The following is a 17,029-nucleotide window of genomic DNA, read 5'->3' on the forward strand; positions in this document are numbered from 1 at the left end:
CTAAGTAGTTTAGTGACACAGGAGGCCAAGCACCAAGGAAGAAAAGCTCAGAATGGGTCAAAAGCATCTCAGAGAATTTGTTTATAGGATATTCTTCACAGAATATAAAGATCTATGTCATGAATTTTATCCTACCTCTAAAAGATGCAACCGTTTGGACAGCAGGCACAAGAATAACAGTTGTTAGCACAAATCAAGTAGAAAAAAGCTTCCAAGATTTTCTGGATTAATTATTTTAAATGCTGTTCTTAAAGCAAAATCAATGCTAAACTACTATGCTACAATATTATATAGCATGCAATAAAGTGAAAAAGCTAAGGTCATTGTAAAAGTAAATGTTTTATAATTAATGTAAATATGACAAAATCAGCAAAGTTTTGTTCTATTCATTAATTTAATGCCTTTTTGTTAAGAAAGGCATAAAAAAAGTCCACCAATCAGAACTGGAATGTGTATATTCAAAGAACTTTATATTGCTTTTATTAACATTTCTGAATGCATATAAAATAAACCCAGATGATTCAGCATTGCAGTTTATGGGATTGGCTTTGCAAGGCTTGCTATAGCAGCACCAGTCATGCCACTGGAGTTAAGACTGTATGAATGTTTTCACTATTAACATTTTTGCATAAACCTTCAGGCTCTTATGGGTTGCTCCAGGTTGGATATTGGTTCCATATTTGCAAATGGTAGTTTTAATCTGAGGGGCATTTGCAACACAAGGAAAACATTCTCCAAGGGAAAGACAAAGGAATGACTGATTTTATCCTGTGCTGCGAGTAGTTTGTCAAAGGCAGTATATCTAAGTGCATGGCTAGAGTACATGCTGACGATGTCTTTGCATCATGTTTCCTTTCTGTTGCTAAATGTCCCAATTTCCTAATCTACTACAGATTCTTGTATTTACCTAGAAAATTTTGAAACTCTAATGGAGTTGCACTATGGTACCCCTCAGACAAAATATCTCATTTAAATTGCAATGGCAACTGGTATTGTAAGAAATCCTTTACTGTAAATCTTTGTAAATCTCAAAAGCCAATGAAATTCACCCCATGGGAGAATATAAAATACTTTTGGCAAGTTTCAACACACCACCAAGATGAACTATTATTTCTAAAGCAAAAGATGTAGTCTTTGATCTTTTTCATTACTTGCTCTGTCATTACTCCTCTACCATTCTGTAGCAAATTCCTTAACTTCCAGGTCTGTGGACCTGGTGCAGTGCAGTACCAGAAGGCTAATTTACAGATCAGAGCAGTAAAATCCTGGGTGTCTTCCAGAGCTAGTTTGCCACAAGGAACTCCATTTAGGGGTGTAATTGAATATTACTCAAATGTTTCCAAAACAGCCTCTCATAATGCTTTATATTACTCCAAAGTAAAACCACTTACCTATCAAATAACACATATTTACTATCCCAGATCATTATGCAATTTTCCATTCTATATTTTTATTGTCCCTGCAGGTATGAAAAAGAAACTCAAACACTGAGTTTTAGCCTTATATAACCGTTTTCCAGTGATAGTCAGTGAACAGTAAAAACATACGAACTCCAAATAAGTGCAGTTTTGCTTTACATTTTCTACTTACTTCTGAACCTCTTTCTCCTTTTGGTCCTTGCTCTCCCAATTCACCTGGCTCTCCCTTTGGAAAGAACATATATTAAATAAATAAAAAGAATCATTTGAATGTAGAAGAAAACACATTTTCAACAGCCAATAGAGAAATCTCACTTGTTCGAAACACTTACTGGAGGCCCCTGCTGTCCAATAGGTCCTCTAAGCCCCGGAAGACCTATATGACCCTGGGAAGCAGAAAATATAACATTGCAATATAAGTAACTCAGGATGGCGTGTTCAGTGAGCTATAGATTTCCTTGTAAAGCCCATCTTGGGAGGTATTGGGTGGCCCCAGATTCACTGATGTGACCTAAATAAAGTATGCTCAGCTCTCCCGAGATCAGACCTTAGGGAGCTTTTCTTTAAATTCTCTACTCCAAACTGCAAGTGGGAATTACATATTGTTTAAACATTTCTGCTCTTCTGTAAGCATAGATCGTATTCAGTTCATTGATTTATTACTATGTCTATCTGTATTATCTGTGTAACTTAAACAGGATATTTCGTGTCAAGGACTCTTTTGTATTTCAGCAAACAAACTGCATCAGTGATTAGCATGAGTTACCATACAACTTTACATGCTGAAAGACTGAATACAATTCAGGAGTAATTATTAGGATTAAATTTACAATTAAATAGTGCTTAAATTTCAGAGAAAAATGTTAATTCATTCAGTATTCCAGAATCACAGAATTGTTTAGCAAGAGGTATTACCTTATAGCCCTCATCACCAGGTTCTCCTCTATCTCCACGTTCACCACTAGGACCCTAGAGAGAAAAACAAAGAACAAAATATAACAGCTGAAGTGAAATAATGCTGCAGTGAAGTACAAAAAGAAAGCTGGGATTTCTCTCAAAACAGACTAACCGACAAGACGGAACTGAGGATTACAAACACTAAAGTTGGCTTGTCTAAAGGAACAAACACAATTTTTTCCTAAATAAAATGCATTGCAGTCAGACAGGAGCCACTGTCTAAAATTTTTTGTAACTGAAGACTAGAAGCTAGACGATAGATCTTACATGGACATAAATAAAAAAGGAGTATTGACCTCAATAGAACTTCTCCAGGTTTATACCTGTATATGTACGATATCTGAATTAAAAATCTCCATGAATAAATGAAGAGACTTTGTTTTCAAGACATGCAAGGAAAACTCACTTACGGTTTCTGTAAGACAAAATTGGGTTGTTCTCTGAAATGACTTGCTGTACTCGGAATCTGCTTTAAGTCCGTTCTAATAAAAAGGCAATTTCAATCCCTGAGCATGCCTCACACATATGAGAACTGCACAGGAGCAGAGGGAATAACATGATTTTTGTGAGTCATGTGGTTCTTCCTGCTGTATTCATACACCTCAGTAGCTCTACTTTAGGGAAAGACCCACAAGAAATGGGATTTTTCCTCAGAATTTTAACTCTCATTGCTGCAAATGGACCAAATCTCAGTCAAAGGAAAAATGATGGGATAGAAAATCATGCCCATAGAAAGTAAGAATGGCCAAGACTTTCCAAAAGACATCCAGCCAATCATTAGATGAAATAGTAAGGGACTGCTTTTTTCCCACCTGTCTTAAGTAAAGGCACATAATGAAAAATTGGCCAGGCATCACTAACTGCAATGTGTCTTTACAGTTCACAAATTAATAATTAGCCATTTCTAGTGCATATCCACCAACAGATACTATTATGCAACTGCTTGTATACTCTCCAAGGTTTCAGCAGCCTCACGGCATGTTTCCTAGAGGCAATCCACAAGGTGGAAGGGCCCTGCTTGCAACATTTGAGCAGTCAGCATTATAAAGCCAGTTCAGCTACAACAGAATTGGCTGAAGTCTCTTCTCTCATGCATTACCATAATATAAGAACCTAGTCCTGACTCTGTCTTCAGTTACATCAGGGTCTTATAGTCTTGCCTTTTGAGGAGGTGAGGTATAAATATTAAGGTTAATCTGAAGAGAAGTAGACTGTACAAGTATTACTTCTGGCACAATCAAAGCCTGAACATGGAATACTTCTAATAATGTTTTGAACATGTCCAAAAAAAAAAAAAATGTCATCTCGTAATTGCTGCAGAGAGATATCCCACGATGTCAAATCCTCACGACTATGAATTCAGTAAAAAACGGTTACAAAGTGCAGCGCTCTCTAAATCAGCTAAATTAGTTCTGTAGTGATAATGAAATAAGTTAAAACATATTTCCGGTTAGTAAAGCAATTAGGTATAATTCAGGATAAACAGAGATGGTAAAATTCTGTTCCAAAATGTGCTGGTCTAAACACAGACTAATGGCATTAGTGTTATTGAACACAGGGCACATACTCTTAAGCAGGAAAGAGCACATGACTGCATTTTTCAGAGAGGGATTACCGATTAAAGGACCATCATTCTACATTTTTGTACAAGGGGGTACTGACTCCTGAGAGAGTGATATAAAGTTTCAGAAAGAACCTGCATTGTCTCCAGTCTTGAGAGGCATTAATATAACTTTTTTGAGAAAGAAAGACCTACTGGTTCACCTATGGGCCCAGGTGGTCCAAGGACTGTATTGTCTTCGCCTGGGTAACCCTAAAATGAAGATAAATATTAAAAGATATTAACTTAGAAATTCAACCTCGTCTACAATGCACACATGTTCAAATGCTAATAAACACCCAGAGAGCATACTGTAAAGTGAATATAATGCTTATGGTTTTAATACAGTGGAAATGGTAACTCAATTTTAACATGCACCTAAACATCTTTGAGACAAAAAACCCTATTTGCATTATTCTCAAAGGCTGCTGTAAAAAGAAAAGTATCTGAATGATGTCCATGTAATCATTTTTTCATTTAATGAAAAAAAGGATAAACAGGATATTTGACAAGAGGAAAAAAGAAAGTTTCTTCCACTGTTTTGAGAAATATACCTAATATAGACAAACAAGTGTACAGAAGACTCCAACATTCAGCCTGAACTCCATTAAATTTTAAATATGAAACAACTGCCCTCCAAACTAATAGACAAAAAGTTATCTATTCCAGATGATATTTACCAATATTTAATGCAAAGAAGCTCACATTTTAAATACAATGAAGACTTTCCTAAGTGCTTTTTCATTAGTGACCAAGCAAGCTAGACACTTAGTTCCCAGCAATTTAGTTTTCAGTTATTGTTTCTGAAAATTGTATCAGAACCTATTTATAACATCAACCACTAATTGCCTATTAGTAGTATTCATTGAAAAACTGGCCCTAATGTTAGACTGTATTTCTCTGTCAGGTGCAACTCGAAACTGATCTTCATGAAGGGAATCCCTCTACCTGCTTGGGGCCACACAGACTTCAGTCAGCATACAAATCTGTTTGCAGGATCTGAGGCTTAAAAGAACAACAAAGAATTTGACACTAAAATAGCAGCACTGAGGCAATATCCTGCCCCTTATACTAAGCACAGACTTTTGTCCATCTTAGCTGGACTTTCAGCAAAACCCGTGGGTGTACTCACAGGCTTAGAGCTCAGTAAATACTTAGCTGGTTCTGCACTGATTATTTCTGTCAGAAGTGCTCACTAAGGGCAGTGGTGCTATCGGATACAATAGAATGTGTTTCTTACAATGGGTACCTTGTGTTTTAAAACCTGAAACATTTCAACTGTATAATTCAGAACTCTGCCTCTGAATGATCTGTTTTCCCAGTTTTGCATTTTTCATATTCTCTCACAATACTAATAAATACCGCAAACAGTGGCTTTTGCTGCATGCTGTGGAAAACAGTGAACATGCAGTAACATTTCCTCCCCTTATAATTACTCAAACTGTAAGACATTATAATTGATCTTCATACCTTTTCTCCTTTGGGTCCTGGGGGCCCTGGTGGCCCTGGAGGACCCTGGTGACCCTAAAGAAACAAACAAACCAAAAATTACTTCCAAAACAAATAATTAAATAAATAATTAATCCCAAACTTTCTTTTAGCTGCTTGTTACTACTCTTTTTTTGCTGCTCACTAATAATACTAAATAGTGATGTGGCATAGAATTAATTGGCCCAGGCAGAAAATGTGTTGTGTGCAGGAAAAACTCTGTGCACAGTGGGGAACCAAAGGTTCTGGAAGGGCTTGATGCAGGTGAGGGGAGCAGGGCTGGTTCTTGCTTCAGGGTTAGGGCCACTGATGGAAGTTTCTGTTCAGAAAAAGACATGGCAGTCTGATCTAAGAGCAGGACTCAATCTATCTATGACGGTGATTATAATTATTTTTCAGTGAAAACCACAATATCTTCATGTCCTTCAACTAACCTCATTCAATCAGTTTCTGTTACTGCAATGGAAACTGCCTGGCCAGACAGGAAGCAGAGGTGGTGGTGTTTGCTGAACACGCTTTATAATGAATAGCTGTAGTAGTTTTATAGGAACTTTATTCACAAGGGGTGAGATACATTGGACAAAGAAGGGTTTCAAATCTGTGGTAAAAAAACAACTGCTAGTGAACTCACAAAAACCAGCCATCATTGCTTAAGGCTAATACTTCTGAGTAGGCAATCACGTGTCTTATAAACATATGTGAGTATCTGACACTCCTAAAGATATTTGTGTATTCTAGATACAGATACCCGTGACATTTGAAATTATTTAGAGTACCACAGACTTACTCAGGAATGTGTGCGTACATGAATTTGGTACAAAAACTCACCCCATAGCCTGTAATTCCTGGCTCTCCTTCAGGTCCCATTCCTCCTAGGTGTCCCTGTTAAATGCAATAATCAGTGATAGAAAAATGAACTCCCTTGTAAAATGTTACAACAATGCCTACTTTATAAAGTGATCACTTCGAAAAATCTTCAAATATTGAGATTTGAGAACCACACACAACTTTCTTGTTAGGTCCAACTTCATTTGGTAAAGAATACTGGGCTTTTCCCTGTTCTGTGGAAAAAACAGTCAACATTTTCAGTCCTAACTGTACAATCCCTGTGCATAATTAAGATCAAAAGGATTTGAGCTTTCAGAGGTGTGGAGGAACTCTGTTTATAAATGTGAAGTATGCCAAGAGAAGCTGAGGGTGGTCTTCACCTTAAGAAATTGAGTCCTTTCTTGAAAATATTGGCCATTAGACAGTTACTTTACTTCTGTACTTCATGCATTCAGGGACATAGTGCTGCATTCAGTGGCCACAGGATTGGGCCCTGGAGCAGTGAGATGGGCAAGTTACCTCACTAGTGCAGAGGCTGCGCGTGTCTGTGCATCTGTCATACAGTGTGGAGCAAGCTTGGGGAGCTTGTGATGAAAGGAGCTCAAAATTAATGGAAATACACTTAATTCAGTTAACTTTGGATCAGGTTCCCATTCAATAAGAGTAGCAGTCCTCATCTGAAATGCTTTGTTTCAGCCATGGCTAAGGCTTATTTTATATAATAGCAAACCCCATGGTTTCTGTTCTTGGAACTGGAAAGGTTTAAGAAACAGCCACAGCAGTGAGGTTATATGTGGACTGTGGGGCATGAGTATTCCATGGCATGCCCTGCCATCCTGCTCCTCTGATTGTCAGATCAGGAACCTGACCAGAGCATGAGATGACTTCTTCCAGCTCCATGGTTTGGGTTTCTGTCTGGAAAGGTGCACAGGTCTCATTCTGATGCTGAAAGACTAGGGCATGCATCAGGATATACATGCTGGGAAGGACATTGCCTGCATCTCCAGCTACCTCAAAAAATATTTATATGTGCTACAGCTGTGACTTGCCTCTTCCCATGGAGAAACACGATTCTGCTAAAACAGAAGTACATGAGCTCTTAAATAAGCATGTTTTCTACGAACCAAGGGACCTCGAGTTCCTCTTGCACCTTTGGGACCAATTTCTCCAGGTTGGCCAGAGTCACCAGCAGGTCCAATTTCTCCAGGAGGGCCAAGCTGCCCCTTTTCCCCCTGTTGGTGTTATTGTATTAAAAATAGTAAGAGATTAATACTAAGTTTCAGAATGCAGTTTATTGTTAACCAAAGTATATAACAGCATTATTTAATAGTATTACATTTACATATGTAATTTACTGTAGTTCTTAGAATGTCTGAACACAGAACTCTGCAGTGAAAAAAAAACCTCTGCTAAAGCCTTTCTATTATTTGTTTTGTTTCAGGCAAAGCTTGACATTTTTTGAACAATTCTGAGTTGCAAAATCACATCCTGATACAAATTTACATTTCCTAAGGTCCTGAACGTTATTGATTGCAGAATGATGACAATTCTAATTACTATGGCTAGCAAGAAAAAAAAGTTGGCTTGAAGCATGACATAAAACAGGGATAGACTTGGTTCAATGGAATTATTTTGTAATGTAAATTCAAGTTTCAGATAAAAGAAAGAGAACTGGGAAAGATGAAAAATACTACCTTCTTTCCTAAACGGCCCCTCTGACCTGGATTTCCTGGTGTTCCTTCGGGGCCCTGTACATTTATTAGAGAGAGAAAAAGAAATGATTGAGAAAGGCCTGGAAACATGTTTAAACTGTGCTCCAAATTGGATAACTAAGGAGGCTTTTCTAATGCAGAGAGGCGGGAGGAAAAATCTCATTAACTGTGGCTGTGAGCAAGTTAGTAGGACTGTTTCAAGGTACAGCAGAAACAAGTGGGCAAGCATCAGGGATCGCTTATCGAACTAGTGGAAATGCACTGAAAATAGGGGGGAAAAAAACCCCAATAAATCTTGTCCACGCAGAAAATAATACTTTAGGAATAAAACTGGTTCAAGACAACCACTGGATTTAGAGAAATACAATACTCAACCAGAGGAAAACTAAGAAAACCTTGGGGCTGTCAAGTGTGAAAGCAGGGCCCTGACACAACTTGCTGTAGAGCAGAGACCTAACTCAGTAAGTGCTGGTGCCTACCACTGCCCGCCTCTTGGTGACTGTGTAATTGGGTGTGCTGCCTGTAGATGAAGGGTGCTATGGAGCTACAGCCCTGCTGCCCTCTAGGTCATTTCAAAAACTGACCCTCCCAAAGGGCTGGATGGGTCCACTGCTCACTGGTTTCAATTTACCCCAAAGCACTGTGAGTTAGAGGAGGTAATTTAGCTTCAGTTTTGGATAAAGGGAGATACATTTGGGTTTTTTTGAGTCATTGTAGTGATAAGCCAGGGTAAATATAGTTTAAACTGATTTGTGAAGCTTATTTGTTGCTTTTTAGCTTTTGTTTAAAGAAAATGTAATATTGCCCTCACCCCCAATAAAACCCTCAGACAATTCATTATAGGAAACCAATTTCCATGTTTAGACCAGGATGCTATGATCTGTCCGCATCCCTAGAAGGAGGTCAAACCAAAACCATGATGTGAACACTCACCAGGGAGGATGAGTAGGGAGGGAGGCAGCTCTGCAGCCACCCTTGGAATGTGTGGAACAGAATGTGAAAAATCCCCTGCTAACCTCCTCCTCCCAAACATCAAATTGCCAGACCTGCCTGTCTCACTGAGGCACAGCAGCACTGCTGATGTTTATTTTATACAAGTATATTTACATACAATGTAGATATGCCAGGGCTGAGCTGTTTTATGACAATTTCAATGTATGAAACACAAGCTTCTCCAGAACTGCCACCCCAAAACAGAAAAAAATAGTCAGGGTGACATCATTGTATCAGAAACAAAAATTGTTCTGTAGCACACTAAGTGTGCTAACAACTAAAAGAGCATTTTTTTTCTTCACTAAGACAGTAATTCACTGTGAAGAAACCAGGACTAAAGACAGCAGATTGTAACACTGATGCTTAGAGGACAGAGGGGACAGCGCTCACAGCTGTTGACAGCTGGCCCTCCAACTAATGTTTACTCAGACTTCATCAGCACGTAAAAGCTACAGAGAAGGCAGCCAGAGGGCTATGAATGAGAACGTGATGATTTTTGGTAAGGGAATTTAATCTGAAGTCTGACTTGAGGCTACGTACTTGCTTTGGAAACTGTGCTCCAAAATATTAGTTCACATTAAGAAATTGCATAAAACTTCAGCCAAATAGATTTTATAGATAGATTTTAGCTGCTAGGAGTGATGCCAGAACAGATACGTGAACTGATCTAACAATGTTGAAGATGGATCCTAAACTTAATTTGCTATTTGACCTGTGTATGTTTGCTGCCATTTCTCTCCATCTGCAATCTCTGTTTCAGTTGTCTATGGCAACTGGTGCTCTCATGATATGTTTATTTAATTCTTTTCACAGAGGCACCAAAATTAAGTTAGTTAAAGAATAAATGTCTTTTAAGAACAAAATGAAATAATGAAGAAATTCCTTCTTTCTTCCCTCTCCTTGTTTTTTATAGTATATGCCTCATTACAGAGTGATTGACAAGGTAAGAAGAGAAGGTCCACCAAAGAAATGACATCACACCACAGCACAGAATCATGATCTGAAGTAGTGCCACCTGGCATGATAGACCCTCATTTCTGGAAGTCAGTTCCAGCACAGGAGGGACAGCATCCATAACATCGTCTTTACAACACCTTGTGTAGAAAGACCACTGTTAGGAAAGGCAGGCCGTCCAACTGACCAGGAATCAACAGCAGGAATAATTTGGATTATCTGATATCTATCTTGTGATGCTGGTTTTAGGTTACTTTTGACCTGCCTTACCAGAGAAGGTGCTATAATCCACACCAACACTTTAAGGAATCCTGTGCTGTTGGTGTCTGTGCTGCAATAATTTTGTAACTAAAGAAACCTTAATGTTCAGGATATCACTTTTTCTAGAAATGTTATTTTTAGACATTCCTTTTGTTGATAAGGTTTATTAAAAGGAATGACAGCTAAGCATGTATGTGGTGAGAACATTAGCACAGAATCTTAAATTGGACCCAAATCTTGCATGCTCTAAGGTCTAATGCTTCATCATTTACAAGCTGCTCAAAAATGGCAGTTCTTTGCCCCAAGGAACTTTTAATCTGAACTAAAAACTAGATAGACCTAAGGCAGTAAACAAAGCCATGAGTAGGGAAAGTGATCCAAAACAACAAAAGATCTTACAGCACAATTTATGTTAGTATATGCATCTTGCCAATTTCTTGGGTGTTTTTAAATTTTAAAGAATGATCTAACACCTTGAGACTGCTCACAGTCTCCAAATGAAGGTGAGGATAGAGACTAATGACAGAACGTTGTCTGGAGAGGAAAGATCTGAAGTGAGAGGCTCCAGGTTGCGTGGTGTATGCATCTGGATGACAAGTGGTGAGGAATCGCTATCTGCTAAGAGGTACCAGATTCAAGATAGGAAAAACATTTCTCTCCTCTCTCTACCAACCCTGAAAAGCTGAACCACATAGAAAAGGAAGGCAAACTAATTTAAAGATGGTCATCTCTAATTGCAATAGAAAATCAGAAAAATCAAAAATAAAAGCAGCAAGCAAAATTAAAAAAGAAAATAATTACAAAAAGCAAATGAACAAAAAGTCTACTTAAACCTGAAAACACTTACAGGAATGCCCATTATGCCAGGTTCACCAGGGGGTCCAGCAATTCCTGGTAACCCCATCTCTCCTTTTTCACCACCTTCTCCAAGAAGTCCCTGGTCTCCAGGGTCTCCCTAAAACAAAGCAAAAAATAAAGCTTAGTCAAGCTGCTGCTACAGAATTACTTATTCTTGAGAAAAGCGAATTCTGAATCTTCAAGTCTGACAAAAAGCAAACTAAAGCTGACTGAAATCTTACCAGTCAAATTCAGATCAGGCTCCAAGTTATGGTAAAGCCCTTTCTATCTCATCCATACACTCCTACAGCCAGATTTTGCCTCATCCATCGCCAACTACCTGAGGGTATCCTCTGTGACACCCCCTATCCTGGCACCTGCCACAGTCCCTGGCAGAGCATTGATCCAATGCAGGGAATGGAGCAGCCCTGGGCTTGCGCTCTCCAGCATGATAGTCACCACAGAAATAAACTGTCCTCAGCTCTCCAGCTTGCATTTCTCCATCAAGCCATTCAACTCTGCAGCCCTTGCAGACTAGGTATGTGCCCAAAAGGCACAGGAAAGCCTATAATATACAGGCCTTCTTACGTCAAAACTAACTGGGCCCTGTTGACCTGATGAAATAGGAGAAAAAACCAGATATTTGGGTCCTTAAGCTAGTATGACTGCTTTACATCTGCTACAAAAACTGAATGTACCTTTGGGCCATCTTTTCCTTGAACACCGTCTTCACCTGGAGGTCCCGGTTCACCCTTATAGAAGGGAACAGTTGAAAACAAAGTTATTGCCTAAACTTCTCAACATAGCAGTATTGCCTTGGAAGAACTCAGGCTAGTTTTACACACGCTTATGATCTTTTGGACAACTTTTATGTTGCTGTTATAGTTTGTCTTAATTTTTCACTGATTTGCAGTGACAGAGTCACAGCCCTATGAATCTCAAACACAGGAAAACAGAAAAGATGATCAACTTTAGAAAAGTAAGGCAATACTATGTCCATATAACACTGGAGATTTGGACAGTGGCACTGAGATTGTTTGGTTTCAGAGTATAGAACATGTGATTACAGTAACCTCAAAAATATACTTATTCTATCCTGAAACTTTCATGTTTATGTGGATAACTACCACACTGGTATGTTTAGTGACTGAGTTTAGGGCCATGAAAAACTCCTCATTTACCAACAGCATTGGCACCATGGCATTTTAGAATATTTGCCTTTCTTAGGTAAAGGCAGTGGTAACTTGCAACTTTTGATGCAGGTAGCAAAAAAGCAGATATGAGCTGCCCTATACTAATAACATAGTATTTCAGACATAGTGGTATGGAAGACCAGAGCACCCGCTGTGGACCAGTACCAGGAATTACCCTTCTTCAAGTACAGACAGAATTGTGGAATGCACCCCACTGGAGATTTTGGGCAGGAGCAAAAGATGACAGCAATAGGATGAGAGAGCTCAACGGTATGACTTAAGTCTGAAAGCATATAGATTATGCTCTTTTAAAAGTGTCCTGGATAAAATCTGTTTCTAGCACTTTACAAGGTTTTTTCAGCCTTCAAAGGCAGGCAACTGTTTGGGTCAGTTTAGGAGGGTAAGATGCACAGGAAAAATAAGCAGGGGCACAAGTGCTTGGTAAAATCTAGTGCCAAATGAGCTATCCACAGCACCAGAAGCAAATCAGCTGCTTTAGATGGTGATACAGCGAGATACCCTACTCTGCTGAGATTATAATGTTCCCATTATCTCACCTAGAGTGGGTATCTGTACAGAGCATTATTGTGTGCTGTCATCTTAATAGCTGGGCTGGACACCCTTGGATTTACCTTCATGCTCAAACCACTAGTTTATGTCTCTCAGTGACATGAGACACTTGGGTAGAAATACTTCAACACTATAATCAATACTCTTTTTAACTTGCTACAATATTACAAACTTTAATTTTTTTTAAAAGAAGTTATCAGAAAATAGCTTCTTATTGAATTCTTCTGATAAATCGAGGTTTCTCAACCTGCATTCCTGACACATTCATAACATACTTTCCTTTTTGGAAGATTTGCATCCATAGCTTACCCTTAAACCTTGGTCACCTGGTTCTCCAGTCTTCCCAGCAGGTCCAATGTCTCCCTGGAATATCACAATAAAAATAAGTAATTGGATTTTAAGGGACAATATTCCTAACTATGACGGGGTTTACAGATAATGTAGTCATCATGACAATAACGATATTTCTTAATGGCTCATTTCCTCTATCACTACCTACTTGGCTAATGAATCAGATCACTCTGATTTGCTTTTATGGAAATTTAAAAATTTAAACAGCACAGGAGAGAATAATTTCAACATTCACCTTTGCGCCTGGTTCTCCCTGCAGGCCAGGTTCTCCTTCAGGGCCAGGAGGTCCCTGCATGGTACAAGAGCTACCGTTACACATGGTCACCGATAATAATTTTGCAACCACCAATTAATACAGCCAAAATTGAAGCAGAAAAATGGCATGAGACACTGGGAAAGATGCATTTCTGAAAAATCAAATTAAGACAACACAGTTCTTTGTTCTTATTAGAGCCCAACAGAAGAAGAAAAAGGAGGGTATAGGAGGAGCTCAGGAACTGCACCGTGGGTTAGGAATGTATTGAAGACTCAGGAGTACCACTAAGTCAGTACCTCTCATCATAAATTACTAGCAGGCTGAGCAATCATCTATCTTTTGTAAATCTGACTTCATCACTGTTTAGGCTTGGAGCCAAGTAGATAGAGCCTTTGGAGAACAAAGCCCTTTTTGGACTCTTCATCCCTTAAAGAGTTAATGGTATCAGATTGCTTCTTGCAAAGTTTACATTTAAAACTTTCTTTAATAGTCAGTCAGAAGACTGGATTTTGGGTGACTGAGGAAGCGCGTTTCTTTGAATTAGCCAAATCCCTTCTGTTCTAAGTTAGCTCATCCCTCAGCTACTTCATTGCAAATGTGGCTAATACATTCTGTCATATTTCTTTCAAAGAGATATTAAAAACAAAGCAAAAAATAGAAGCAAAAGTTAGCAAGACGACTGCCTGCAGCTGCTTTTCTTCATCTACCATTTCCAAGGACATATGATTAACGCTGTTCTACTGTCTAACTGCAAAGAGAACGGTGCTTCCAAAAAAAAAAAAAATTTATTTATTTTTTTTTTTTGTAACTGCTTTAAAAGAGCCTCTCAGCAGCTCATAGTATTGAAGTCAGCTGCAGGTAATAAAAAAAAAATAAATTTCTAAACACCTTGTCCAGGCTTATTCAGTTGCTTAAGTGTTTGTAATTACTACATAAATGATTAAAAGCCTACCTCAAAACCCATTTCTCCAATAGGGCCAGCATCCCCTGGTTGTCCTCTTGGACCCTGGCATTAAACAGAATTTTGGATGCATCATTCAATTAACATTAAATTACATTGAATAGGCTTGACTTTGTCTCTTCAGAACTCTTCCAGTTGGCATAAAGAAGTGCATTTCATTGTCTTTCCTCCTGAATCCAATAGTGTATACAAGTACCATGATGGCATACAGTACTGCAGACCTCACTGCCATTCTTGACAGACTGAAATAACAGATTTCACATAATAGCACAGATGTTTCTTCTTTTAGACCAAAAGTAAATTATTATCTAAACTAAGCTCTCCTCTTGATTAACTGAGACTTTGTTTAATTAAGGTTTGTTAGACTGTCTGGTTTGCTTTGTGGAAAAGCCTACAGTCTGATATGGAATTAACTGAAAACAAGTACTGTGTGCTTCACTATGGATTTAGCAGTGTTTATACAGGAGAATCACTGAGGTATAATGGGCTAAAAGCTGGAGCCTTTTCAGTAATATTAGTAACTATACTATGAGCATTTTCTTGTAAGCCCTACCATAAGTAATATGTTCTCGCAGTAACATGTAGGGATCATTTCCTAAAGCGGCGTGCTCAAATTCTCTGCACATGTTAGATTGTCCTTCTCTGCCCACAGAGAGGGATTTGTGTGCTGGGGGGGTAGAGGTTGCCTGTAACAGATTACAGCTGATTCCATAGCCACTATGAATGTATGTCAAGACAAATCAACCCTCTGGATGTATCCAGGCTTTGAACCTTCAGAAAGTTCATATCTATTTACCCCTTTGGGACTCATCTGTATTTAAGTACATTCTAAATTAAAAAAAAATTTGTTGATCTATTATTCTCATGTAAAAGAAAGATGTTACTACCCATATTTATGATAGAAGTCTTTTAAGCAAATATTTACTCTTTTTTGTTTCACTTCCTCTTACAGTCTATGCATATGGTTTTGCTCCTCCTGATAACTTGGCAGTGATAATGCAAGTATATTCTTCCCTTGGAACAACAATGTAAACTGCATATTATTAAGAAGATTTCAGCAGATGCATGTATTCTACACTATAGCTTCATTTAAGCGTGAACAGCTTAAACTGCAGTTAATTTCCCATTGAGAATTCACTTGTCCTAAACTAAGCCCATCAGTTTTCATATGCAGCAATTCCATGGCATTCCACTAGGCAAGTGTCACAAAGCTTAAGTTTGATTCACAAGTCAAGTATTTCTTCATAATATTACTATGGAGCTAATTCTGCTGGACTGGTAATGTATCGTTCCCCTGAGACTTTCAGTGAATTTCAGAAGCCAAAAATTTATAGCAATATAGGGACTCCTTTTAACCATTAACAACAGGGAATTTGCAAAGAAGGATTTTACTGAAATGTCTGACAAGTAGGTAAAGTAGAAGTGTAATTTAGATCAAGCCCATTACTACAAATAGTTCTAATTGCTTAGGTTTCTCTGCTCCTCCACCAATAATTAGGGGTTTTGTGCTCTGTGCAGAACTAATGACAGGGCCAGAGAAACTGCTTCAGCAGCTGGCTTTCATGTAGTGACCAGCTGACAGAAGATGAAATCAAGCTGCTTGGATGGGCAGTTAAAAAGAGCCACAGGTTTCATTTCGTAACATCTTGTGTCATTTTCATCACTAGCTCCACAGACTATTTTCCAAAGACATTTTACTCTTTCTGCACTTGAAAGAAGTGGTACCCCGTTCACAGGATAAGCTCTTCTTACTTGAGACACTGTACGTGTAGATTCTACGATAATGAGAACAGAAATGTACATTGCTCAAGAATAGACCACTTAGATAAGACTGATAGTCATTCTATATATATGAAAATTCAAACTTGACCAGAAAAAGGCAGGAGCTTTATGTAAGCCTTGCTTTGTAAGGCTCTCACATGTCACAACCTGAAGATTAGATAAAATAAATGAAAGAGACGAAGTAACAGGAATCCAATAATAACTGTTAGAGAATACATTTTCTGTTGAAACATTTTGCCACTCCTACAAGTTGGGAGCTCAAGTAGGCAACTATATCCAAAAGAAAATTTACCAAAATAAATGTTGGTGTTTTTCTAGCCCCCAAAAGTGTGCAATGGCTTTCTGTAAGCATGCCAGCCTATAGATTAGTAGAAATAATGTTTAATAATATTAGAAATAATAATAGTAATTAGTAGAAATAACGAAAGTGAACTGTTGACAGAAAGTACAAGATTTAAATTAACTATATGTCATCTGATGTGCAAAATAACTTTTCAGAAGCAATGAAAACACACAATTTTTGACAACTCTATTAGATTTCTGCACTATAAAATGGCAGCCTTCTCCCAAGTCCCCCTAGGACACCACACACTCTTCCACTGAATTTATATAATCTGATTTACCCCCAGAGATGGTGATGCAATACTATTCCTGTCATGGCTACACCTTGCAGAACTTCGCATATATTTGCTGCAGATTCTGCATGATCTTCTGTTACAATATTAGCCATATAAAAGTGAGTGTGGCTTTGAAATAATAACAATCAGAACAAGAATCCATCCAGCAGAGGAATGTCTGAGGTTTATTATAACAGTCTCTTTTTTGTTGAAAATTTAACCTGCCAAACAGATGTGGTCCCCGAGTTCCT

The 17,029-nt window shown here is 38.3% G+C and overlaps 1 protein-coding gene across 6 annotated transcripts in view; it reads right to left on the bottom strand.

Moving 5' to 3' along the window:
- Positions 1–17,029, bottom strand: part of COL24A1 (collagen type XXIV alpha 1 chain) — a 152,400-nt gene that overhangs the window by 23,708 nt on the left and 111,663 nt on the right. For all 6 annotated transcript variants that reach the window (XM_069789138.1, XM_069789140.1, XM_069789141.1 and 3 more), the window contains 13 exons: positions 14,371–14,424; positions 13,398–13,451; positions 13,121–13,174; positions 11,747–11,800; positions 11,059–11,166; positions 7,986–8,039; positions 7,416–7,523; positions 6,292–6,345; positions 5,446–5,499; positions 4,132–4,188; positions 2,334–2,387; positions 1,751–1,804; positions 1,591–1,644 (listed from right to left, as the gene is read on the bottom strand). In XM_069789138.1, the coding sequence (XP_069645239.1) occupies positions 1,591–1,644; positions 1,751–1,804; positions 2,334–2,387; positions 4,132–4,188; positions 5,446–5,499; positions 6,292–6,345; positions 7,416–7,523; positions 7,986–8,039; positions 11,059–11,166; positions 11,747–11,800; positions 13,121–13,174; positions 13,398–13,451; positions 14,371–14,424 (813 nt within the window). The remainder of the gene's footprint in view (positions 1–1,590; positions 1,645–1,750; positions 1,805–2,333; positions 2,388–4,131; positions 4,189–5,445; positions 5,500–6,291; positions 6,346–7,415; positions 7,524–7,985; positions 8,040–11,058; positions 11,167–11,746; positions 11,801–13,120; positions 13,175–13,397; positions 13,452–14,370; positions 14,425–17,029) is intronic.

The sequence above is a fragment of the Haliaeetus albicilla genome, chromosome 8 (genome assembly GCF_947461875.1).
Source record: "Haliaeetus albicilla chromosome 8, bHalAlb1.1, whole genome shotgun sequence".
Classification (NCBI taxonomy): domain Eukaryota; kingdom Metazoa; phylum Chordata; class Aves; order Accipitriformes; family Accipitridae; genus Haliaeetus; species Haliaeetus albicilla.